This window comes from Cetorhinus maximus, chromosome 10, assembly GCF_964194155.1.
Source record: "Cetorhinus maximus chromosome 10, sCetMax3.hap1.1, whole genome shotgun sequence".
Classification (NCBI taxonomy): domain Eukaryota; kingdom Metazoa; phylum Chordata; class Chondrichthyes; order Lamniformes; family Cetorhinidae; genus Cetorhinus; species Cetorhinus maximus.
Genome location: NC_135888.1, coordinates 56,955,562 through 56,982,822, shown reverse-complemented (window position 1 = coordinate 56,982,822; position 27,261 = coordinate 56,955,562). Strand labels below are relative to the sequence as shown.

Genomic DNA, 27,261 nt, shown 5'->3' with positions numbered 1-27,261 from the left:
AGTCAGAGATGCTGCTTTGCAGATGTGACATTAAGCTGAGGCCCTGTAATTGAAGAGCAGCTGGGGAGTTTTCCCAAGTATCCTGGCCAATATTAATCCCTCAACTAACACTAAAACAGATTGCCTGCTCATTATCGCCTGTTTGTGGGATCTAGCTGTGCCCCACAAGTTGGCTACTGCATTTCCTGCATCACAAGTGACTTACACTTCTGAAGTACACCATTGGCTGTAAAGAATTTCCTGAGGTCATGAAAGGCGCTGTACAAATATGGGGGGAGACAGTGGTGTACTAGTAATATCACTGGATTAGTAATCTAGAGGCCCAGGCTAATGCTCTGGGGACACAGGTTCAAATCTCACCAGGGCAGCTGGTGGAATTTAACTTCAATTAATAAATTTGGAATTCAGTAAAGGTCACCATGAAACTATCACTGATTGTTGTAAAAATCCATCTCGTTTATTAATGTTCTTTCAAGAAGGAAATCTGCCATCCTTACCTGGTCTGGCCTCCATATGACTCCAGATTAACTTTTAACTATCCTCTGAAATGGGCTATCCACTAGGGTCAAGGGCAATTAGGGATGGGCTTCAAATGCTGGCCTTGCCAGTGACACCTGCATCCCATGAAATAACAAAATGCAAGTTCTTTGCAAGTTGAAGAAGGATCAGTTGAGCTGCTGGTGCTTAAGGAACTTTAGCTCAGCATGAATCAGCGCAGGGTGGAGGGAGAAACAAGATTCAATTTGTACAAGTACATGTGGTTATCAGTGGGATCAGTAATCAGTTTCTTCCCTTTATTAGGCTGATCAACCCTCTTGACAATACCCCAATTTGAAAGCTTGCAGAAACACACCATAGGAGAGCAGTGTTGTGTGATTTAGTTTCGATTTTTTAGATACTGACATTGACACCGCTGCTTTCTAGTGCGGAGACTGGAACTCCAGGACAGGGATTAGTGTGTGTTGTGAGCTGATTGATAGTGACACAAGATCCTAGGGGTTTTTTTCTGATTTGACCATTGGCAGCTGGGAAGTCAGTGAATACAAGTCAAAGACCAAGGAATGATACAGTCAGACTTCACAGAGCAAATGATAAAAAGTCAGCAGGCCCTGGTTCCAGCCAATGGCGCTCATTCTTTTCCTTGGTTTCTTTACATTAAGGTCTCACTGGGGCCAATTGTGCTTCCAAATTGGCCCTCAGCTCTCTGTGACTCACCGCATAAATGCATGCCCACTGCAATACTCATTCAAACAGAAGGAGAAAGTCCCAATCTGTGATCCCAGCTTGGTCATAGTTCAAGTTTCTTAGGCATTCCTGGGCTTGGACAGGGAAAAGCACAAGGGTTCCTGCTCCTGATGACCCCCCCTGGAAGTGGGTGAACGTCCATTCGGTGGCTAAAGCTGCTGAAGCTCTCCGTCTAGGATCATTTAAAAAGACAAGGACGGGCGGAGGGGCTTCCGGCATAGGGTTGCCAACTGCGACTAAATGCATTCCTGGAGGTTTCGCCACATGGCTTGCCCCTACGCATCAGCCATCAGTCGGCCAACACATCCATCCTTGTGACGCACTGCTTTCCCACACCAATTGGAAAGCAAAAAGATTCATTACCCAACTGGATAACGCTGGACTGTCAACCAATCTTTTTTATCCTATTTTCAATATTTTTATATCTGGTGAAGAGGAATGTTCAAAGAAAAAGACAAAAAAAATTTAAAAAAAAATAAATACCCTGATAACTTTTCCCTAGGGTTGCGCAGAGCAATGTCCTGGGGATTGATCTTCAATTCCAGGCCAGTCCTATGCCGGCATCTGTGGAACCCAACAGGAATCAGAGCCCTCATGAAACAAGAGGCATGGGGAGAAAATAAAAATGGCACATTGGAAGGAAAGAGAAAGACTTGCATTTACATAGCACTTTTCATGACCACCAGTCGTCTCAAAGTGCTTTACAGCAAATAAAGTACTTTTTGAAGTGTAATCGCTGTTATAATGTAGGAAATGCAGCAGCCAATTTGTGCTCAGCAAAATCCCGCTAACAGCAATGTAATAATGACCAGATAATCTGTGATGTTGATTAAGGAATAAATATTAGCCAAGACACTGAGGATAACTCTCCTGTTCTTCAAAACAGAATTATGGGATCTTAACAATTCACCCGAGCAGGCAGGTTTAACGTCTCATCCAAAAGACCTCCAACAGTGCAGCGTCAGCCTTGATTTTTGCACTCAAGTGCTGGAGCGGGACTTGACCCCAGAACCCTGTGAGTCAGAGGTCAGAGTGCTGCCAAGTGAGCCTCGGCTGACACATGTTGAGGATAAAAATTGTAATTTGCATTTTTTAAATCAGCACTGAGGAAAACCAGTCTGTTAACATTTAACATTTAAGGAACTCCGTGAGCATTCAGAGCACATTTCTTTTTGTCTCTGGCTAAAACTGATGAAAGATGCCCCTAAGAAAGATTGTCTGAGTGTGGAAACTTTACCACCAACCACCCTACCCTCTTCTCAGCCCCACCTTGAGACCTTCACACTTAGAAGGAGAAAGACCGCAGATGGATGGAAATACCATCCTCTCCGTTTTCCCATTCCAAGTTACATACGATGCCAAATTGGAAACATTATCGCCATTCTGTCACTGTCACTGGGTTGAAATCCTGGAACACCCTGCCTAACAGTATTGTGGGAGCCCCTTCAGCACATGGAATGCACAGTTCAAGAAGGGAGCCCACCACCATTGTCTCAAGGGCAACTACGGATGAGCAATAAATGCCAGCTTTGGCAGCGATGCCCAGCAGTTTGTACTAACCTACTCTGAATCTTTCCTGGCGGCCAGAGGGGTTTCAGTCCTTTAATTCAAATCCATACAGAAGGAAGAAATCAAGGCCTGCTCCTGTGCTTCACGTCACATTGGTACAATCTCGTTTAATTCATCTTAACTTGAAATGCAAGTGTACTGAGGGCAAACAAGGCCAATAATACTGGTACCTCGCATCACTGGGCTCACGATTTTGAGCGGGGTTTTCAACTGCATAAAGCATTCAATAAAGATGCCAATTTACAGGAATTGTCTGACGTTTAGTAGAATTACATAGAATTTACAACACAGAACACATGTCTTTGAACCCAACTGGTCTATGCTGGTGTTTATTTTTTCTCTCAGAGAGAGTTGTGCAACTTTGGAATTCTCTGCCTCAGAAGGTGGTGGAGACGGGGTCATTGAATATCTTTAAAGCAGAGGTAGACAGATTCTTGTTAGGCAAGGGAATCAAAGGTTATTAGGAGTAGATGTGAATGTGGAATTCGAAACACAAATAGACCAGCTATGATCTTATTGAATGGCGGAGCAGTCTCAAGGGTACGAATGGTCTGCTCCTGTTCCTATTTCTTATGTTTCTTATGCTCCACATTAGCCTCCTCTTACCCGCTAAATCACACCCTATCAATATATCCTTCTATTCCTTGTACCCTCATGTGCTTATCTAGCTTTTCCTTAAATGCCTCTATGCTATAATACTTATAATATGTTCACCTCAACTATTCTAAATGGTAGCAAGCTCTGCATTCTACTCACTTTCTGGATAAGGAAATTTCTCCCGAATTCCCAATCAAATTTATCTTATATTTATTAACCCTACTTTTTATTCTTAGGGATTAATAAAATTGGTAACTCAAAAGTGAGTTGGGCGAGTTCTATTGGCAGATATCTTGGTTTACTGAAGGTCAACGGGACTAGCAATGCTAAATGCATCAGATGTGGTAGTGTCTTGGAGCTTGCTTGATTGCCTGCAGGGGTTGGAGAAAAACAAAGACAAATTTTTCCTAAATTGGTCTAGGGTTTTTTTTTTATTTGCCCATCTAAGTAAATTGCATTATTGGCAGTCAGGTTGATAACACGTGGACATGTCTGCAGGAGGCAGTAGGCCTTTGCTTGTCTCTCTTTTCCATATGTTCCTAATGGGCTTTTCAATGCTAACTGTGTCCACACTCCTGTTCCAGCTGCAATTGCCTGTGGTGATAAAACATGAATTACGAATTAGGAGCAGGAGTAGGCCATTCGGTCCCTTGAGCCTGCTCCGCCATTCAATAAGATTGTGGCTGATCTGATTGTGACCTCAATTCCACTTTCCTCCCCTAACCACTATACTCTTTGACTTCCAGGTCAATTTTTATTTCTTTCCTTTTAAACCCTACCCTTTCCTTCTATTCCTTTCTCCCTCCCAGTGTTTATCCAACTTCCCCTTAAATGTATCCTTACTATTCGCCTCCACTCTCCCTTATGGCAGTGAGTTCGTCATTCCAACTACTTTAAGTGAAGAAGTTTCTCCTGAATTCCCTATTGGATTGATTGCTGACTACCTTATGTTTATGACCCCTAGTTTTGGCCTCCAATCTGAGCATCATAACTGCAGGCCTGGATGAATTCAGCACATGTCCAAGGATCAAATGGGTCACTTGCTTGATCTATCACTACTGCACTAACTCAATAGTCAAGTGATCTAGGCCAATCTAGGTCAACTGTTATGGACTGGCTAGAAAACAAATTTAAAAAAAGAAAGAACTTGTATTTCTATCTTGTCTTTCACAATTTCATGATGTTCCAAAGTGTTTTACAATAATGAAGTACTTTTTGATTTGTAGTCACTGTTGTGGGAGTTCTTGTGGCACAGTGGTGGTGCCCATACCTCTAGACTAGCAGCTCCGGGTTCAAGTCTTACTTCAGGACTTGATGGCCACAGAGGTCTTGTTTGTAACATGGCCAAGCAGGTTAATTATCAGCCTGTAAATCCTTCCAATGCCTGATGGCAGGTGGTAAGAGCAAGAGAGTTTCCTGGTCAGCCATACTGCAGAAGGCAATGGCAAACCACTGCAGTACTTTGCCAAGCATAATCATGGACCAATCTAATGGAAGTCCATGTTCACCAACGCCCTCTTAGGGCACTGTACCTGAAGGAGTAGGAGCCGCTCTTGCCTTGTAAGAAACATAACAACATGTACCTTTAATGTAATAAAGCATCCCTTCAGAGCAATGTTGTCAAAAAAAATTCAACACTGAACCACATAAGGAAATTTTAGGGCAGATGACCATAAGCTTGGTCAAAGCTTTAAGGAACGTCTTAGAGAAGGAGAGAGCGGTAAAGAGGGGGGGAGGTTTTGGGAGGGAATACCAGAGCTTAGGGCCTTAGCAGCTGAAGGCATGGTCAATAATGCTGGACCAATAAAAATCAGGGATGCTTAAGAGGCCAAAATTGGAGGAAAACAGATAGGGTTGTAGGGCTGGAGGAGTTTAGGGATAGGGAGGGGGGGGTGAGGCCATGGTGGGATTTGACAAAAAAGGATCAGAATTTTAAAATCAAGCCAATGTAGGTCGGCGAGCATAAGGGTGATGGGTGAATGGAGCTTGGTGCAAGTTAGGATACGAGCAGCAGTTTTGAATAACTTCAAGTGTGCAGTGGGTACATTGTAGGAGGCAAGCCAGGAATACATTGGAATAATAAAGTCTGGGACCGACAGAGGCATGGATGAGGTTTCCGGTAGCAGATGAGCTGAGGCAAGGACGAAGCCAGGGAATGCTACAGAAGTGGAAATAAATGGTCTTACTGATGGTCCAGGTATGTCGTTGGAAGCTCAACATGGGATGAAATATGACACAAGGTTGTGAACGGTCTGGTTCACTTTCGAACAGCTGCCAGGGAGAGGGATGGAGTCAGTAGTTAATGGTTTGGATTTTGCACTTTTTAATTGGAGGAAATTTCTGTCATCTAGGACTGGATGTTGGTCAAGCAGTCTGACAGTTTAGAGACAGTGGATAAGTCAAGAGGGGTGGGGGTGAGATAGAGTTGGATGTCATCAGCATACATGTGAAAACTAATGCTGTGCTTTCAGGTGCTGTTGCTGAGGGGCAACATGCAGAGGAGAAACGGGGGGAGTGCACGCCAGAGGTAACGGTGTGGGAGTGGGAAGGGAAGCCATTGCAGGTGATCCCTTTGCTACAACTGGAGATATAAGAATGGAACCAGGTGAGTACAGTCCCACCTGATGGATGATGTTGGAGGGGCATTGAATGAGGTTGGTGTGGTCAACCATATTAAAAGCTGCAGGCAGAGTGAGGCGGATGTAGAGAGAGAGTTTACCATGGTCGCAGTCACACAGGGTGTCATTTGTAATTGGTAACAGTTAGCCAAATTGTCTACAACAAGGTCTCACAAACAGCAATATGATAATGACCAGATATTCTGTAATTAGGTGTTGGCTCAGGGTTAAATATTAGCCAGGATAGCGGGAAAACTCTCCTGCTCTTAGAAATTGTGGGATCTGTGGGTTCAAGGTTAAATATTAGCCAGGATGGTGGGAAAACTCTACTGCTCTTCTTAGAAATTGTGGGATCTATGGGTTCAGGGTTAAATATTAGCCAGGATAGCATGAGAACTCCCCTGCTCTTCTTTGAAATCATGGGATCATTTAAATCCACCCGAGAGGGCACAGGGGCTTTGGTTTAACGTCTCATCTGAAAGAATGGCACCTCCAAAAATGTAGCACTCCCTTAAGTACTGCACCGAAGCGTCAGTCTAGATTATTGTGTTCAAGTGCCTGCAGTGGAACTCAAAACCCACAACCTTCTGACCCAGTTTAGACGATGATCGCCTCATCCTGCCCCTAGTGGAGGGAAGCTGAAATGGCAAAAAAAAAAATCCTATAAGAGGCAATCATTTCCATGCATTATGAAGGAAAAGCAAGCACAGTTTGACAGCTGGAACAGATCTGTCAGTGTTGAAAAGGATATTAAGATGCAGTCTCATAAAAGCCCGAGGTAAAAAGGTAGCTCGTCAGATAGGGGAATACATTTTCCAAATCACTCCTTGGGAAGCTTTAAAGTTTGATAACACCGTGGCTTGTGAATCAGCAGGATCCTGGCTAATAGGAACAAAGCAGACATGCTAGCTTTTCAGCGTAACTCACCTCCTGCTCTCTCTGAAATATTACAACTCGACCCCCCTTGTCCCCTGTCGCTAACAATTCTCCAGTGTTGTTGAATTCTACTGTAGAAATTATGTCAGCTGGAAAACAAAAGCAAAAGGACAAAATAAGTTAACAAATTTGTTTGCATTTAAGAAACAGACTAGTACACTTCTCCCTTCCACACAAAAATCACAGTTAAAGATAAGGTTTTGCTCATTTCCTCTCTTCTCCATGCTGGGTCTTTACCTTCCCCAGGCTACTGTCCTGCACACTTCCCAGCAGCTGGTCATTTAGCAGAAGCCCTGAAAGCAGTTGCGAGGTGTGAGAACACTCTACAAAGGGGAGCAGGGAAAGGGAACCCACGCCACATCGGTAAAAATGAAAGACCCAAACCAGTGTTGGTTTCAGCTCTTCATTTAGGACTTCCATTGCTGTTTTTAGAGGAAACTTCCAGTTTTCAGCTGATTCCCAGCCATCAGGCTCTTTGTGATGTAAAAATGGTTTTAGTGCTGGAAGGTGGTGTCACTTGTCTTAAACAGTCATTTTCATCGAAAATGATCTTCATCAACAAATGTGATCTGTGAGCATTGTGCTGTCCAGCAGTTTTACAGAATACTGCTTTAGGTTTTGACACTGAAGACATGTCACTATTTCTCAGCCCAAAAGCAGCAATTTTGCTGCACTCCGAAAGAAGCTGTGGCTTTCCAATTAGGAATATCAGAACAGGAGAAGGCCATTCAGCCTCTCAAGTATGTTCTTCTATTTAATTAGCTCACGACTGATCTGTATCACTGACCCATCTTGGTTTCATAACCCTTAACATTCTTACCTAAGCTAAAGATCCTTCAATCTCAGTTTTGACATTTTCAATTCGCCCGGAGCCTTGACAGCTTGAGAGAGTTCCATACTTCCGCTCCCCTTTGTGTGGAAATGAGCTTCCTCAAATCGCTCCTGAACAGCCTAGCTCAAACGGGAGCGCTATGTCTCTTTGTTCTGGACTCCGTCAAGAGAGGAAATAGTTTCTCTCTATCTACCTGATCATATTCTTTAATTATCTTAAAGGCATCATTAACAGTCCATATTGCACCCATTCCTCTACGTCATATTACCTCAGCTGCAGGTAGAAGAGGTAACCAGACCCAGGAACAGTCCTTTAGGAAAAACGAGGTATAGATTCCCACAGGATATCCTGATAATTTGCCTTCTCCTCTCGGCCTGCTATTTCTTGCCCATTCCACTACTGGATGTTGGAGAGTTGCATCAAAAAATAGGTATTTGCATGCAATGTTCCCTCTAAGCTGTGCGGGTGTGTGACAGCGAATCAATTGGGAATGTACAGCGTAATGCAATGAACAGGCCATGCACAACCAACACTCCCTATAAGGTGCATGCACACGGCCGTGCATCGATCTTGAATGCACGTGCGCAGTACAATAAACAGACCACATACAACAAAGAAAAATTAGAGGAAACATTGCTTGCAAAGCATGAAATGAAAAAACAAATATATACATGATGTTTTTCTAAAATGAGAATTACCCGTTGTAATTCAGACTCGGAGTTTTCCTGTGCCACTTTATCAAACACTGCTGTGTAACCACCCTTCGAAACAACACTGTCCTGTTCAGACTGTGAGCTGGTGTCACAGCCTTTTCACTCAAGTGGATACAGCAGCCTTGGCTTAATGCATCCTCCACGTTTTCAGCGCAGAATTGCATTGAGTAGCACTGTTGTGGGGGTTAGCACCGTGACTTTTTGCTCTGTGTTGCTGATGTGCTACCCCGGAACCTTGCATTTGACAACATACTGTAAATCAAGGGCAGTACCGGGGCACATGTAGGGCAGTGCCACACTCCAGTACCCATTGGCGACCTCTCTCCAACAGCATGCTCGAAGGGGTACCACAATATGTGGTATTAAGATGAGCTCTGCAGCAATGCTGCACAGGTTACAAATTCAGATGGACTCAATGACTCGTGAAATGGCCAGCCAGTTATCTAAAGTAACAAATTACATCCTCATTGGTAAGATCTGGAAAATCAGCAGACCATAGAAGTCTGAATAATTCAATATGTTAAATTACTCCCACTAATGTGTAGCAACTTCAGTCTTCAACTGATTTGAACTTTTTTCTCTTCTTCCCTTTAATCTATAAACACGCCATCTTGTATAATATCCCTTCACTCTATATTCTCCCCATTCTGAAATCACTCTCCTCCACTTTGATTTAGCCTGTACCCAGGATCGCTCTGTTTCCCCTTCCTCCAAAAATCTTCAACTCATTAACTCATCACCACTTCCTGGTTAATCTCATTCTTTCTTTTATCCATGGGGGTCTTAAACCTTCGCCCTATTTTACAGCTTTAAATATCAATGTGTTTTCCATATAACTACTGCCAGTCTTACCTGTACAGCTTGACTGAAGGGCTACAACACATCTACCGAAACGCATTCTGCACACTAGAGTTATGGAGCAACTAAATTATTGCTGCAATTCAGTCCAGAAAACACCACAGTTAAACAGAACCGCAATGGTTACTGCAGAGCCATGTGTGGGTGTTTGTTTCTTCTGGATATTAATAGAATGTGTGCATTTTATTATTCATTTCATCTTTTACCATCTGGGCCATTCACAGCTTGTCAATTCAATGAGCCACCAAGGAGAGAAAACTATTTTTTTGTAACCCCGTCCGTGGCTCATTTGCTAAAGCTGTGCCCATAGCAGGAGTGAGAAGACAATGGAGGGTTTTTCCCAAACCTACTATCACAGACTGGTCTGCCCATGAAAGTAGCGGGAAGTATGACCACCACACGTCCTTGTGAAGACAAAGGAGTAGAAACTGGTCTCATGCATGGGCGCAAGATGGGCAGTGTCAGAAAATGGGCAGTATTGGGTTGGCTGTCTGTCATACACAGCATCTGATACTCAGTTCCATTGCACTCAATTTCTGTGAACTTCTACCCCCAGGAGTAATTGTGTCCTGTGGCATTACCACCCTGCTAAATGGGACAGATCTAGCAGCCCAATAGTCAGCAGCAATGAGACACTGCAGGCTCTTCACAGCAGACTTGTACACCACTGTAATCTGCAATGTCCTGGCCCAACACACCACTTGCTTCTGAATCGCCATCAAGTTGGAAGTCTAACTCAGATTCCATGAAAAAACGGCCATGTCAGGATCAGCATCCAGTGCACTTTGGAATGAAGTACCAACTTAGCAAAATTATAACACAGGGCTACCTTTATGGTAAACGCAAAAAGAGAAAACCAATGGGAAGGGAAATGTGTTCGCAATTAAAAGCACTACCACATCCAATCGAGAATGGTGGTGGGAGATCAAGCAAATGGTAGGAGGAGGCTCTATAAATATCCTTATCTTCAACATCAGCCGAGCCCAGTTTGCGGCTAAAGTATTTTCAAGCATCTTCGGATAAAAGTATCAAGTGGACAATCCCACTCGTTCTTTTTTGAAGTCTTCACCGTCATAGATGCCAGCGCCTAGCCAATTTGGTTCACTCCATGTGACATTAAGTAATTGAGTGCACTAGACACAAAGAAAGCCAAGGAACAAGGCAACATTGTGGATGCGATGTCGATGACCTGTGCCGCAGAATTTGTAACTATTCCAGTACAGCATAACTCCTGCATCAAGCAGACACTAGAAAATTGCCCAGGTATCTCTTATCCACAAGAATGCAGGGCAAATCTGGCCAAGTCAATTACAACATATCAATCTTCTCCCAATCACTAGCAAAATGATGGAAGGAGCCATTAATAATACAAAACCTACTCACCAATAACCTGCCCACCTTTCCTTATATTCAGTTCAATTCCACAAGAACCCCTTGGCTTCAGATCACTAAACATGTCTTGATCCAGACTTGGACACGACTGCCGGAGGAGAGGTGAGAATAAATGCCCTTGGCATCAAGACAGCATTTGACTGCACATAGTGCCAAAAACCTAGCAAAGTTGAGGTCAATGAGGGTTGAGGAAGAAATCCTCCAGTGGCTGGAGTTATACCAGTTATACCCAATGTGGGAGATAGTTGAGGACATTGCATACTAATCCATGCAGCTCTAGGATTTCTGCATGGTGGGGTCTTCAGATGCTTAATCAATGCCCATCCTCTCCGAAGCTGTTTACTGCCAATTCTACAATGTACAGCTCCATTCATAACCCCTCCATTAATGAAGCCTTGCTACAGCAGGACATGGATCACATCACTTAGACTGGCATGGCAGTCAGGTCACATAAGTGCCAAGTAATCGGCATATTGATTAACAAGAGGCCAACCGTGTGCCAATGATGATCAATAGCACCAACATCATCAAGCTGCATACCACCAACATCCAATGACCAGGTGCTTAAATGGAACAAACATTAGAGCGGGGCAGAGTAGTCTGCTTCCTGACCTCTCAAAACTTCTCACCAAATACAAGATCCAAGTTAAGACTGGAATGGAACCCTCACCTGGATGGCAGAAGGTGCATGAAAATTCAGGCTCAACACTATCCAGAACACAATCTATCTGCTTGGTCAGTAACTCTGACATTCGACCCAATATTCAATAGCAGTGCACTATTTTAAGTGCTGCCTACTCACTTGGAGCTTAAAATGAGCTGAATGACTTTGGAATCCTTTGGAAACTGCAGGAGGAGGAGCATTCCATAATAGACTAAGCTGGGCTTCTTACATGTTTTGTGTATTAGTCAAAAAAAAACAAGTGTACAAGATCCTTGAAAACTTTCTGGAATGTGCAACATATCCAACTAATTCAAGACTGATTTTTCCTAATTGTTTCTGAGGTTTTTTTAAAGTCTTTGGTTTGATTATTTATTAGTGTGTATTTTTCACTCTAACAGTGCAAATGATGGGACTGTAACTACTGAGGTCAAATGCTCAGGTTAATAGGATAAAAATCTAATACTCTGCTACCTGTAAAGAGCCAGGGTTGATTAACGTTCCACCAAAAAGTGTCAGCTGTGGCTTAGTATGGCTCATCGCACAGGGTGGAGGGCACATAACCTGGACAGACATTTCAGCACAGTACTGAAGGAATGCTGCAATGCCAGAGGTGCTGTTTTTCAACTGAGATGTCAAACCAAAGCCCCAACTGCCTGCTCAGGTAGATGTAAAAAATCCTATGGCACTACTTGGAAGGATAGCTGGAGTGCTCTCCCTAATATCTGGTTCAATGTTTATCCCTCAACCTAAGCCGAAAACAAATTATGTGGTCATTATCATTTTGCTGCTCTTGGGACTTTGCTGTGTTCAAATTGGCTGCTGCGATCCTATATTACAAAAGTGGCCACATGTCAAGAAGTCCTTCATTGGCTGGAAAGTCCTTTAGGTCATCCTCAGGTCATGAAAAGCACTACATAAATCCAAATTCTTTTCTATTTAATTCAACACTAAACTGACCATCACTCAGTTAGGCTACAAAGGGTAGATGTTCTGGCAAATCGGAACTAAAGTGCTGGATCCTTTCCTGAGGTTGGGACTGAATCACAATGCAGAGACAGAATGGAGGAAGCTTCATTCCATATTGACCAATGTTATATCTAATCTAACAGTGCTTAGTGTCAGCACTGAGTGCCTGAAATGATAAGCGTTCACTCTCCAGCTCAGTCTCCGCCTTCACTGAATCTAATTCTATCTTTAAAAAGATGCTGTTGTACGGTCGGAAGTGAGCAGATGCTTGCTGCCACAGGAGGAACAGGCTAAGTTAACTCCTTTACTTATGATCACCCAGCCTAATATCTTCTTAGGTGACTGACTGTCAAATTTTGTTTAATAATGCGTTCTCAAACGTTTCACTATGATAAAGGCATTTCATAAATACAAGCCCTTGTTTTCAATGGTGTTAAAGGGAGAGCTGTCATGTGAAATAATGTGATGGAAGACAGAATTCATTAACATGCAAAGCCCTAACTTTGCATGATTTAAATATGCCATCAAAGTGATGTCCTAAAAATTGGACGCAATATTTCAATTTACAAAATAAACTATTAACAAATGATAACAGGGAAAGTAATGAGGTCACTCAAAACTATACAGCAATAGGGAGCCCAGATACACAATGGCTTAAGACAGGTTGTCTCACATTTGAAGTCCTGATTAAAGCTGAAACGTGGGGATAAGATCTCTTCTCTCTCACATCGTTCCTACCTGTCCTCATTTGGGATCAGCCAGATGGCCTGGTCTGTTTTAAACAGTTGTCTGCACTTGTAAGTAAACTGAGTTTGGACAGTCCCATCCTATTTCACAGCACAGTGGAACCTCAGGATAAAACTGCCCACCAAATTAGCAATCTCTGGCAGAAATGGTACAAGACTGACTGATGTGGGAAATGAAGAACAAATAAATTTGCATTTATATAGCAACTTTCATGAATTCATGACATCCCAACGTGCTTTCCATCCAATGAAAAGCTTCTGAAGTATGGTCACTGCTATAATGTAGGTAAACGCAGCAACCATTTTGAGCCCAGTAAATTCCCATAAACAGCAATGAGAGAATGACCAGATAATGTCTTTACTAATGTTGGTTTGGTGATAACTATTGGCCAGAATATTGGGATAACACCCACGATTCTTGCAATGGGATCTATTATGTAAACTTGAGAGTGTAGACGAGGCCTTGGTTTAATATTGCTTTCAAAAGATGACACTGCTGACAGTGCAGTGCATCCTCAGTACTGTAAGTGGATTTTGTGCTCAAGTCTCTGGAACAGGACTGGGATCAACAACCGACTTGGAAGTGAGAAAGCTGCCACTGAGTCTAGGCTGACACCTGAAAATTGACACAACATTGACTCAGAGCGGAAGTAGCTTTGCTCTACATGGTGTACCAAACTTGAAACAATGCTTGGTGCTGATGCTGGCTCCTGTTGACATTGGGCGCCTAAAATGACAGGCGTGCTTGGGAGTGATATCCCTCAATGTAATGAGTTCAGAAGGCGTTTACAAAATCAACTACTTTATCAATTGGCCTAACTGTAAACCACTGGAGCTGAAATGGGGGGGCTGGGGGGGTGAGGGTGTTAGAGAGAGAAAGGTGGGATAAAGGTGGTGGTATCTCCACCGATAACCAAGGCAATGTGGCAGACGTTCTTCATGTATCACACTTAATGATATAAGACATGATGTCCTTCATTGAGAGGATATTCCATTTTTAGCACTTGCACAATAAGCCAATGTTATAAGGACAGTGCAGTGCAGCTACCTCTGACCTTACCCACACTGAACACTCAATTTGGTTCAATGATTTGTTTTTATTTGTTCATTGCTAATACAGCTAAAAGATTTTAATTAAAAAAATCATTGATAGTTGTTCTCCCTTGAGATTCCAGGGTTTAAATATCTGCAACCAAAGCAGAAAACCATTGGTTATATTTTAAGCTCAATCTTAAAGGATCTACCTTTAATGCCTGTGCTCCGCAGATTCAAAGGTCTGGTTTCTATGGAAACACATTATAGTGCTTCATGGTTTTTGTTTAAGTGGTGCTCTGAGCACATACATTTGATAGAGTCGGGAGCAACAGAGATCTATTTTTCCTAAATGTCTGTTCCCATCCCCTCCTCCTCTCTAACTCTTGCTTTTGGGCAATGCCATAGGTGTCAGCCTCTCCCAGAGATGTCAGTCTTTGTACATGAGCTTAGATAGTGATGCCTGGCATGCTATTTGACTATGGAGAGCACCACATCAAACCTGTAATCACCTGAACAGTGATCAAGAGCCGGATCGATAGCTGATTGTTTTGTTTTCTGGTCATACCAGGGATAGCAAAAATTAGGATCTAGCATACGTGGTTCAAAACCAGACAAATGCTACAAGTGCAACTGACACCTTCCTGAAATTAGGAACTCTAAGAAAGTGGCCCATCCTTTCATGATTTTGCTGCAAAAAATAACTGAGCATAGATATTTCTCAGGTATGAAGTTAAACATGCACTTATAGGTTAAACTCTCTAGTCAGGTTTCCGTTCAGTAACAGGATTGGAACAACCCTAATCAAAGTCACAAATGAGGTCCTCTGTGACTGTGGTACATTATCCCTCTGCATCCTCCTCTTCCTCCAATGTCTCTTCTCCATTGTCCAGTTTATTAACTACCCTCACTTTGCTCCACCCTTACCTATTCAATTGTAGGTGGAGCATCTCCAGCTTCTCATCCAGCCCTATTACCTCCGGAGAACGCTGGCAAACCGTGCCTTGTCCTCTCCTCCTGCTCAGCTACACACTGTCCCTTGATGATAATCATGCAAAGACATAGCATCAAGTTCCACCTATATGCTGAAGACACCCAGTTCTACTTCACCCCCACTTAGTTCTATCGCTTCACTGCCTCTGCCTTGTCAGTTTGTTTGTCCAACATCCTGTCACAGATAAGCTGCAACTTCCTTCAGTTGAACATTGAGAAGACTAGGCCCCTGCCATAAAACTCCATACACTCGCCATTGATTTCACCTCTCTCCCTGGGTTACTGTCAGGTTGAACCAGACTGTTGGCAAACTCAGTATCCTATTCCACCCTGAGTTGAAATTTTGACCCCATCACAAAGGCCACTTACTTCACCTCATATCATTGCCGACCTCTGCCTCAGTCTATTTGGCACTGAGACCCTCCTCCAAGCCTTCTCCAGCTCCAGACCTGATTAGTCCAATGCTCTCCCTTCCTGGTTTCCCATCCTTTATCCTTTAAAGAAGGCTCTGGTGCCTGTACACTATGTCACAGTTGCTCACCAATCATCCCTGCCCTTGTTGATCTACACTGACTTCTAGTCTCCCAATAAATCCAATTTAAAATTCTCATCCTCATATTTATACTCTTCCTGGTCTCTCAACTTTCTGTCCCTGTGTCTCCCAATAACACTCTGTCCCTCCAAATCTATTCCTGAGGGAGACAGGGCTCATGAACTTCACCACAAGACCAGAAACAGAAGGAGGCTATTCAGCCCATCGGCCTGGAATTTCCGGATGGTGGGGTTTTCCACCCAGCCACTCAAAGAGTTGGCCAGGAACGCATCTCCGCTAATAACAATGGCCCCACAACCATTTAATTCTCCAAGGAGCATTAATTGGCTGGAGATGGGGCATCCGCCTCTCATTCAGGTGGAAGTCCTACCTCAGGAATCTGCTGGCCAATCTGATTGGCTGGCAGCTCTGTATCCCAGCAATGCCATAAGACCATAAGACATAGGAGCAGAAATTAGGCCATTCGGCCCATCGAGTCTGCTCCACCATTCAATCATGGCTGATAAGTTTCTCAACCCCATTCTCCCGCCTTCTCCCCATAACCTTTGATCCCCTTACCAATCAAGAACCTATCTATCTCGGTCTTAAATACACTCAATGACCTGGCCTCCACAGCCTTCTGTGGCAATGAATTCCATAGATTCACCACTCTCTGGCTAAAGAAGTTTCTACTCATCTCTATTCTAAAAGGTCTTCCCTTTACTCTGAGGCTGTGCCCTCGGGTCCTAGTCTCTCCTACTAATGGAAACATCTTCCCCACGTCCACTCTATCCAGGCCTTTCAGTATTCTGTAAGTTTCAATCAGATCCCCCCTCATCCTTCTCAACTCCATCGAGTATAGACCCAGAGTCCTCAAACGTTCCTCATATGTTAAGCCGTTCATTCCTGGGATCGTTCTCGTGAACCTCCTCTGGACCCTCTCCAGGGCCAGAACATCCTTCCTGAGATACGGGGCCCAAAATTGCTCACAATATTCTAAATGTGGTCTGACCAGAGCCTTATAAAGCCTCAGCAGCACATCCCTGATTTTATATTCTAGTCCTTTCGAAATAAATGCCAACATTGCATTTGCCTTCCTAACTACCGACTCAACCTGCAAGTTAACCTTAAGAGAATCCTGGACTAGGACTCCCAAGTCCCTTTGCACTCCAGACTTCTGAATTCTCTCTCCATTTAGAAAATAGTCTATGCCTCTATTCTTCCTACCAAAGTGCAATACCTCACACATCCCCACATTGTATTCCATCTGCCACTTCTTTGCCTATTCTCCTAACCTGTCTAAATCCTTCTGCAGCCTCTCCGCCTCCTCAATACTACCTGTCCCTCCACCTATCTTTGTATCATCTGCAAACTTAGCCAGGATGCCCTCAGTTCCTTCCAGTGGCAGCAGTGGCCAGGGCTGGGACTACAAGCAGTCCCCAAATTCTAGGTGCCAGAGTTCAGGACTGGGGAAGAGCAGGGGAATCTCCCAGCAGGGAGGGGAGGTGGGGCCAGGGGGATGGAAAGAGTGGGTAGGAGTGTTGATGAAGAGGCTAGGGGGCAGGGTAGGTGGTAGTGGTGGTGGAGGAAGCACCCTCAAGGGGCAGACTTGAAAGGGTGAGGGTTGACACTATATGGAAAGGGTGCTCTTGTGGGAGGCAACCTACCCCTCTCTTTCCCATCCAAGGTCTGAGCAGGGTGACTTGCTGGGCTTCCCCCTGCCCCTGAACTCCTCCTGCCAGCCTTAAAATTGAGGCCAGGCTGGAAGTGGCTCTCAGCTTCAATTGGGGCAATGGTAGGCAGGCCGCCCTAGGTGTCGCCTACCCCATGTAAAATTATGGACAGGTTGGGGGCGTGGCAGAGGGAGGCTACCTGGGGAATTTTATGACCCCCCCACCCACTGGCAGGGGACTGCAAAATCCGGCCCATTGTGTCTGGCTACCAATTAGTCCTGCTCCCCTGCCCTTTCCCCATAGCCACAATTCTGCTGTCCTTTTAAATTATTTCTCCAATTCATGTTTGAAAATTACTATTGAATCTGCTTCCACTACCCTTTCAGGCAGTAGATTCCAGATCATAACTCACCAAGTAAAAACACAACACTTCTCCTCATTCCCTCTCTGGTCCTTTTGCCAATTATATTAAATCTGGGTCCTCTGGTTATTCACCCTTCTGCCAATGGAAACAGTTTCTCCTTCTTTACTCAATGAAACCCCTCAAGTCTGAAAGCTGATGCTTTATAAAATGGAATACTTTAAGAGTTTAGGGTTTTGTCATAAAAACTCACCTGGTTCACTAATGTCCTTTAGGGACGGAAATCTGCCATCTTTACCTGGTCTGGCCTACATGTGACTCCAAACCCACAGCAATGTGGTTGGCTCTTAACTGTCTTCTGAAATCACCTAGACACTCAGTTCAATGGCAACCAGGGATGGGAAACAAATGATAGCATTGCCACTGATGCTCACATCCCATGAAAGTATAAATAAAAAAAGCAAAAAGGGCTAACCAAATCTTGAAAATATATTTCAAAATTAAAATCTAGAATGAAGAGTTATGAAGCATTAACTGGCCCTCCTGATGACTCGGGATATAACTGCTCCGCTTGTGATAATACTAAGTCATACTGACCAAGAAAGTGTCAGTTTGACCCCCAGTGTGTACTGAACTCAATGATTTCTGTCAGTGCAGTAATGGCCCTACATTTAACCTCAGTGACACCGGGTTAGGGAGGGTAAATTTTAACTTTAGTTCCCATTCCTGGTTCTGATCCACTGCTGGAATGACTGCATGGGTGAATAGAAGGCGAGGACAGAAGCTTCTGATGACCTTCATGGTCGAACAGCTTGCTAACATTCAACGTGTAGGACCAGAAATTATGTACTGTCACCAGAGGCACCAGAGGACAGCCAGCTCCCATAACGTCTGCACAAGTCAGTGGCTTGAGCAGAGGAGAGGAGGGAAGGGGAGATTTCCCTGCTGAAAAAGAAGTAAATAATTTACAGGGAATTGGGCTTATAACTAAACTCAGAGGGAGTTTGGTGCTTCAAGTAAAACATATCAGACTTGTTACAGTGCAAGGGGAGGCCATTCAGCCCATCATGGCTGCACCGGCTCTCCGAATGAGCAATTCACCTTGTGCCATTCCCCCACCTTCTCCCCGTAATCCTGCAAATTCTTCCTTTTCAGACAATACTCCAATTCTCTTTTGAATGCCTCGATTGAACCTGCCTCCACCTCAAACTCAGGCAGTGCATTCCAGACCTTAACCACTCGCTGGGTGAACAAGTTTTCCCTCATGTTGCTTCTGCTTCTTTTGCCAGTTACTTTAAATCTTTGCCCTCTCATTCTTGATCCTTTCATAAGTGGGAACAGCTTCTCCCTGTCTACTCTGCCCACATTCCTCATGATTCTGAATACTTCTCTCAAATCTCCTCTCAGCCTTCTCTTCTCCAAAGTAAATAGTCCTAACCTCCAGTCTACATAACTGAAGTTCCTCATCCCTGGAAACATTCTCATGAATCTTTCCTGCATTCTCTCCAATGCCTTCACATCCTTACTAAAATGCGATGCCCAGAACTGTACACAGTACTTCAGCTGAGGCCAAACTAGTGTCTTTTACAAGTTCAACATAACCTCCTTGCTCTTGTACTCCGAGCCCCTATTATTAGAGCCTAGGAAACTGTAAGCTTTATTCATCGCTCTCTCAACCTGTCTTGCCACCTTTAATGACTTATACACGTATACACCCAGATCCCGCTGCTTCTGCACCCTCTTTAGAATTGTACCCTTTATTTTATACTGTTTCTCCATGTTCTTCTTACCAAAATGAATCACTTCACATTTCTCCACATTGGACGTCATCTGCTACTATCCGTTCATTCCATCAACTTTTTTATGTCCTTTTGAAGCCCTACACTATCTCCTCACAGTTTACAATGCTTCCAAATCATCTGCAAATTTTGAAATTGTGACCTGTGCATCAACGTCTAGGTCATTAGTATGTATCAGGAAGTGCAATGGTCCCAACACTGAGCCCTGGGGAGCTCCACTACAAACCTTCCTCCCGCCCAAAAAGCATCCCTTTACTCTCTGTTTCCTTGCGTTCAAACAATTTTGTATCTATGTTGCTACTTTTATTCCATGAGCTATAACTTTGCTCACAAGTATGTTGTGTGGCACTGTATCAAATGCCTTTTGGAAGTCCATGTGCATCACACCAATAGCATTGCCCTCTCTGTTACTTACCTCTTCAAAAAAAACTCCAGCAAGTTAGTTAAACAAGATCTTCTCTTAAGATATCCATGCTGGCTTTCCCTAATTGATCCCATTTGTCCATGTGACGATTAATTTTGTCTTCAATTATTGTTTCTAGAAGTTTCCTCACCACTGATGTTAAACTGACTGACCTGTAGCTGCTGGGCTTATCTTCACACCCTTTTTTCAACAAGAGTGTAATGTTTGCAATTCTCCAGTCCTCTGGTACCAGCCCTGAGTCTAAGACTGAAAGATTATGGCCAATGCCTCTGCAATTTCCACTCTCACTTCCCTTCGTAACCTTGAATGCATCTCATCTGGTCCTGGTGGGACCCAAGCTTTTTTAAAAATGATGCAAAGGGAAACCACCATTTTGAGGCTTGACAATCCCCATTTTGAACAATCAGTCAAGAAATGTCAAAAGCGAAAACCATCCTCACTCACTCCTGCGCATTATGATGTAGGCATTTAATAACTAAAATTCAGATCTTCAAGAAATTGTCATCTCTCAGAAAGATGATCCTGGGCTCTAGTTGCCCTCCCCACGTCACTGCCTTGTCCCTTGCTTTAGACTCCGTAAAATATCACTAGGCTGATTGCCTTTGATGAACACCTTTACCCCAGTGTAAAAGCAACACATTCTTATGTACATTATAAATGTTGCAATTGCCAATACTTAGTGCCATGAGAACAATTATAGCCATCTTGTAAATGGATGGCAACATGTATACAGTGCATTCTCCTAATCTTTCAACAACTCATTAGGTTTGGAATTAATGACGAGCGAAAAGAGAACAGGCTGGGAACAGACAGCCAAGCTATTAAGGAGGCAGCCCCACCTGGAGCAGAGAGCAGCCTTCAAGTCGATTGGTAGGAGGCTCAGGGAGAGGGTGGGGGAGGGGGAACTTTTCCTGACTGCCGTGAACAATCATTTCTAATTTTAGAGAGAATTAACAGCTGCTTTACGGTGTCTCATAAATGAGAGTTATCACACTTTGCAGGAGAAAGCAATCAGAGTTCCTGACAGATTTATCATGGAGATTTGGACTGAGGCGACATCTGTTTTTGGAAGTTGGGTGTCGGCGTCAACAAACTGCGATTGCGATGGGCTTTGCTTTCAGAGTGACGTGAAATTATCAGCCTCGATCAAGTGACATTTCTGTGTGACACGTGCTTAATTGTTGCAATTTGAAATCTGGCAAAATGGATTCGTGAAGAAAATCAATCAACGCCTCATTTTCCTGGCCTCAGACTACTGCCAGCTAGCTATAAGGCAGCATCCAACAATGCATTTAAAGCAGGCCCATGGTGCTGAGTTCACCAATGCAATCTCAAGGGTAACGAGGCAAGGACAATCAATGCTGGCTTTGCCAGCCCAGTGACGCCCACAGCTTGAGAACAATTGTTATGATGCTGGATACTAAAAGTATAATTGTTCCTGTTTTAAAGGCTAGTTTAATAGATTACAAAAACATGGAGTGACGCCTATAATTGACAAATGCACAATGATCAAAAGAAAGAATTTATATTGAGCCTTTCACAGGATATCACAAAATGCTTTACAATCAATAAAGAACTTTATTTTGAAATGTAATCTCTGTTGTAATGTCAGAAACATGGCAGTCAATTTATCCAGAGCAAGGCTACACAAACAGCAATGTGTTAATGTGTTTTAGTGATATTGGTTGAGGGATAAATATTGGTCAGGGTGCCAGGGAGAACGCCCCTGCTTTTCTTCTAAATAGTACCACTGGATCTCCATGGCATATGGAGCTTCAGTTTAACACCTAACCTGAAAGCCGGCCTGTCACCACCTACAGTGAGACTTGAACCCATAACCTTCTGACTGAATGGCGAGATTGCTACCCACAGAGCCACAGTTAACATCTAAGAGATGTTGCTGAGTAATAAGGAAAGGCTAAGCACACCTCAATCACTACATGACCTTTGGCACTATAAGAGCAGTTTAAATAAAATGAGTTAGTGAGAGACCATTGTGATAACCAACTGCACATATTTCCTGACAAACAAAATGGACCACCGCCCATTCCCTCCACACAATACCACACATGAACTGTGTGGAGTGGTCTACACCAAATCATCGCCTGGTGGATTAAAAACTCCCATTAAAAATGAACACCGTTTGACTCCTATTTTCAGTCCGTGCTTCCCCTGTATGTTTTGCTGTTTTAAATCTGTCAGCCACAAAAAAATCCTGGGAGCAGATGTAATGTCCAGCATTGCCCCTCCACCACCCCCACAACCCCAAGAGAGAGTTCTGTGCCAGGGACTTTAATTGGGAAATGCTGCCCATAGTTCATAGCCAACTGGCTCTATTTTTGAGGTCACTGGAGCGGTTATTTTATGCTGTTCCTATTGGAGAGAGTGAATTCTGTATGAAATGCCTTACCCAGATGGGTTTATGCTATTTGTCGATACTAACAGAAAATCATTTCTTCATTCTGACAGTGGGAACAGCAGATGGTAAGGGAGAATAGTGTATTAGGCAAAATGTTGAGCTTACTTCAACTTGACTGGGTTGATGGGATTGAGCTGCAGATAGGTTTCAAATCAGCTTAGTTACAGAACCACAGAATGATACAGCAAAGGAGGCCATTATGTACATCATGCTTACGCTGGCTTTATCGAAGAGCTATCCAATTAGTCCTACTTCCTTGCTCTTTCCCATAGCCCTGCATTTTTTCCTTTTTAAATATACATCCAATTCCCCTTTGCAAGTTACCATTGAATCTGCTTCCACCACCCTTTCAGGCAACGCACTCCAGATCAGAACGACCCGCTGTGTAAAACATTTCTTCATATCTTTCCTCGTCTCCTTTTGCCAATTATCTTATCTTAAATCTGCTTCATCTGGTTAGCAATGAATGCTCCCTGCCAGTAGGAACAATTTCTCCCTGCCCATTCTATTAAAACCCCTCATAATTTCCAACACCTAGTAAATTTCCCCTTCACCTTCTCTGCTCTAAAGAGAACACTCCCAGCTTCGCAAGTCTCTCCAGAAAACTGAAGACCCATCCCTGCTGCCGTTCCAGTAAACCTCCTCTGCACACTCTCAAAGGCCTTTTTTAAAAATCTAGATTTTTCTCTTCGGTGGAGTAGTTGAACCGCTGGTCAGCAAATGAAACTAAATCTTGGCCAATCTCCAACCGCTGGAGACTGTCAATGGCAGGAAATATGGCTCAAGGTTTAGTTTGGAGCTCGGGAGGTTGCAATCAGCAAGAGTTGAGGTGAACTGAAGTTCTGCAGCCAGCCAGGTTTGCTTAGCTGAGAACAGAGATGAACCTGAAGAGATAGTTAAGCAGCTGGCCAGCTCTGGCTCCAAAACCATCATCCAGTTGCCATAGAGACATGCCATTGAGCTCATGGCAGCAGGCCATTTGCCAACGACTCTCCTGACCTAAGGGACAGCAGCTTTCTTTTATTCATTCATGGGATGTGGGCGTTGCTGGCAAGCATTTATTGCCCATCCTTAATTGCCTGTATTCAGAGGGCATTTAAGAGTCAATCACATTGCTGTGGGTCTAGAGTCACATGTAGGCCAGACCAGGTAAGGACGGCAGATTTCCTTCCCTAAAGGATATTAGTGAGCCAGTTGGGTTTTTACAACAATCGACAATGGTTTCATGGTCATCATCAGACTTTTAATTCCAGATTTTTATTAAATTCAAATTTCACAATCTGCCATGGTGGGATTCGAACCCGGGTTCCCAGAGCACTATCCTGAGTCTCCAGAGTACTAGTCCACCTCTCATTGGCTCCTCTTTCTATTCAACACTTCACAACTGTCCAGCTTCAAGATGAAGTTTAGTAATCTTAAGTCTTAATCATCCAATTTCTCTTACACATTTACAGCTCCTCTGGGTCCATATTTTGTTTCCACGTTTGACCCATTATCAGCTCCCTATATCACAGCAAAGTTCCAATGAAAGATCACAGGCCTGAAATCCTAACTCTGTTTCTCTCTCTGCAGATGCTGCCAGACTTGCTGAGCGCTTTCAGTATTTTCTTCTTTCGTTTCAGATGTCCAGCATTGTTTTTTTATGCACTGTGTAACTCGTTGATTTTTCAGCACTCCACAGGACACCAGCAGCTCTCCATCAACTGGTCCAAGTGCAACGTTAGTACGCTATTTGACTGCAGAGGGCATTGCCACCAATGCCCAACCTAACCTCCTGGGCACTGAGGCCAATTGTATTATCCCACCCTAAGTGAGATTAGCTAACTCGCTCAGCCAAACCTGGGACCTGCATTTAGGCATCATAGCATTTCGTAGGCTAGTCTGAACAAAACAGGCTGTAATATGGAGAGACATCCCGCAGCAATTCACTGCGCAGTTTGAAAACGCATTTCAGGGTTCCCAGTTTGATTGTAACTCATGGCCCTACTAGAAAAGAATTGTACATGTCAGCTGAAGGTAGAATCAGGGGACTGATCCAGTGTAGCCCCCATGGCTATATAACTTTCAACACAATCTGTGCAGGCTCACGTGTGAACAACTGGCACATGGGGGGAGTCAGCACTTACAGAATGAGGGTGAGATGAAGGGGGGAAAGGGGCAAAAGGACAGAAGCCGCAGGTAGGCCAAAGTAGTGTGTACACCTGCTCGAAATCAGGCCAGCTCTTAGGGCTACAATAGGGATCCAGATTCCAACACACACTAAATTGAGCAACAGGCTGGACATTTAAATGCAAATGTGATTTGTTTCCAGTCTGCTTTTGACAGATGCCAGGGGTCAAACCCCTTCTTTACGTTCAAATGTGCTGGGTCCTGATAAGAGACATTCACCTCCCGTTATAGCATAGGAAGCAGGATATCATCACTCACGCGAGTTAGCAGCCATAATTACATCTGCACACTCCGGTGCAGTCATCCTCTAAGAAATTAGATAGCAGATACATTAAAGCTGAAACCAATTTATATACTGCAGCTACAACACTGTATTCAGCACTAACCTGTGGTTTCAACAAAACACATTCAGAAAGCTTCAAAATTATTGATTCCTTTTTTCTACCTACAACTTTCTTGAGGGATAAAAACGTTTCAACACAGTGCAGACTTGCAATCTGCTTCTCACCAACCTACACCGGCTCCTGGTCTGGGAACATCTCGAATTTAAAATTCTCACCCTTGTGTTTGAACCCTCCTATCTCTGTAACCTCTGCCAAGTCATGGAATTAAGGGGTATGGGGATAGTTCCGGAAGGTGGAGTTGAAGTTTATGATCAGCCAGGATCTTGTTGAATGGCAGAGTGGGCTTGCAAGGCCAAATGTCCTACTCCAGCTCCTATTTCTTATGTTCCTATGACTTTCTGAGATATCTATGTTCCTCCAATTCAGGCCTCTTCTGCATCTCCTATGGTCAGCGCTCCACCAGTGGAATTTGCTGCCTTACTCTACCTGTCTCTCTCACCTCCTTTAACAACAACAACTTCTATTTATATAGTGCAATCAAATGTCCCAAGGCACTTCACAGGATCACTATAAGGCTAAAATATATACTAAACCAGATAAGGCTAGGGCAGATGGTCAAAAAGTATGCCAGAGACAGGTTTTAAGAAATTTCTTGAAGTGGAGAGTCAGAGTGTGTAGGGAGGAAATGAAAGAGCTTGGGGCCTAGGCAACTGAAGGCATGGCCACCAGTGGTGAATCAATTCAAATTCAGGATGCTCGAAAAGCCAGAATTATATAAGTGCAGATATCTCAGAGGGTTACAGAGATATAGGTAAGGGCAAGACCATGGAGAGATTTGAAAACAAGAATAAGAATTTTGAAATTAAGGTGTTGTTTGACCAGGTGTCAATGTAGGTCAGTGAGCACAGGTTTGATAGGTGAACGGGACTTGAGCCTGAATTCTTGTCAAATGGCACCAGAGATCCAATTCCAGAAGTCCCATCCCCGAACCCAACACCCATCATTTTTGTGGTGCGTTGGGGGGGAGAACAGAGGCATGTTGTAGTTTGGTTCACAGAGGCAACTGTATGTGTAAAAGTGCAGCTGTCTTCAAACAGATCCAATTTTCATTACTGTGATGTCCAAAACACAACTTGTGGGCTTTAGACATTTCAGGAGAAGGTCTTTGTTAGCCAAGTTCTTTGGAGATGTAGGATACCCTTTTGGAGAGATAATGTACTCTTTTGGATAGGGCCAGGTACACCTTTGGAAGAGGTAGGGTGCCCTTTGGGAGAACTCAGGTGCCCTGTATGATTATTATGAGTAGACATTAACGTGCATAAAAAGTAGATAAACTAATTGGAACTGTCAAGCTGTCAAGGCATTTAAACCTCATGGCCTTTATTTTTAAAAAAGCACACTACAGTTTAAAAAAAGTGTTTTCTATTTCACTCTGTCTGTTGACATAAGCTGAAGGCCATAATTATAGAATTTGTGCTGCATGACTGATTTCACAACCTATCATTATCACAGTGGGGTGCCTGTCAGTTCACAGTTTGATTGATAGCTCCAAGTGGTTATAAAGTATTTAATATGGGGCTATGAATACAAATGCTCCTTTTTATAATGGATTAAGGGAATGAAATGTTTTATAAGGGATTAAGCACTTAAAGGAAATGTTTGTTTTTATATGGAATTATGTAGTTGAAGGAATGTACATGTAGTGAATAAGTTTTTATGAATGAGTGTTTTTTTACAAAAATAAAGTCTGCAATTGGATTATGTAGTTGAAGGAATATAAATATAATGGATTTTTTTATGAATGAGTTTTTTAAAATAAAAATGAAGTCTGCAATAGACATTTAGAACTTAATTTTATTTCATCCCAGTATTGATCCTGAGGTCTACTCATGGTGGATACTGGGTGAGTTGGCATGGGGGGTGTAAGGGCAAAGCGTTGTGGGTGGGGGAAAGGGTTGGTTCTAAGTTGGCATTGGGGCTATAAAGGGCCATGATGGGTGGGTAAAGGGGCATAGGTTGGCATGGAGGGTATAAGGAGCCATGGGGGTGTGGCTGGGGGCATGAAGTAGCACATGGCATGGATGAGGCTTGGGGACTGTGTGGGGGATGAGAGCTGAGGGGCTGTTTTTGGTTTTATTGTCTTTTTAAAAGTTGGGATGAAGTCCTAGATCACCGAGAGGTGGGCCTCTCACACAGCCCGCCTCCGCACCTGGCAGCCTCTGTAGCTGCCTCTGAACTCTTTCTGGGGGCGGCGGGCACAATTCCCCGGAATGAAACTCAGACCATGAGGGGCGCTTTCTCCCAAGTTGGAATTTTCAAGAATCTGCACTCCCAACTCAGGAGTGAAAATTCAGGCCTTGGTGTGAGTAAGGACATGGG

General features: G+C 43.6%; 1 protein-coding gene across 3 annotated transcripts in view; it reads right to left on the bottom strand.

Moving 5' to 3' along the window:
* Positions 1-27,261, bottom strand: part of ppp2r2bb (protein phosphatase 2, regulatory subunit B, beta b) — a 582,393-nt gene that overhangs the window by 112,198 nt on the left and 442,934 nt on the right. For all 3 annotated transcript variants that reach the window (XM_078550517.1, XM_078550518.1, XM_078550519.1), the window contains one exon: positions 6,957-7,054. In XM_078550517.1, coding sequence (XP_078406643.1) covers positions 6,957-7,054 — 98 coding nt within the window. The remainder of the gene's footprint in view (positions 1-6,956; positions 7,055-27,261) is intronic.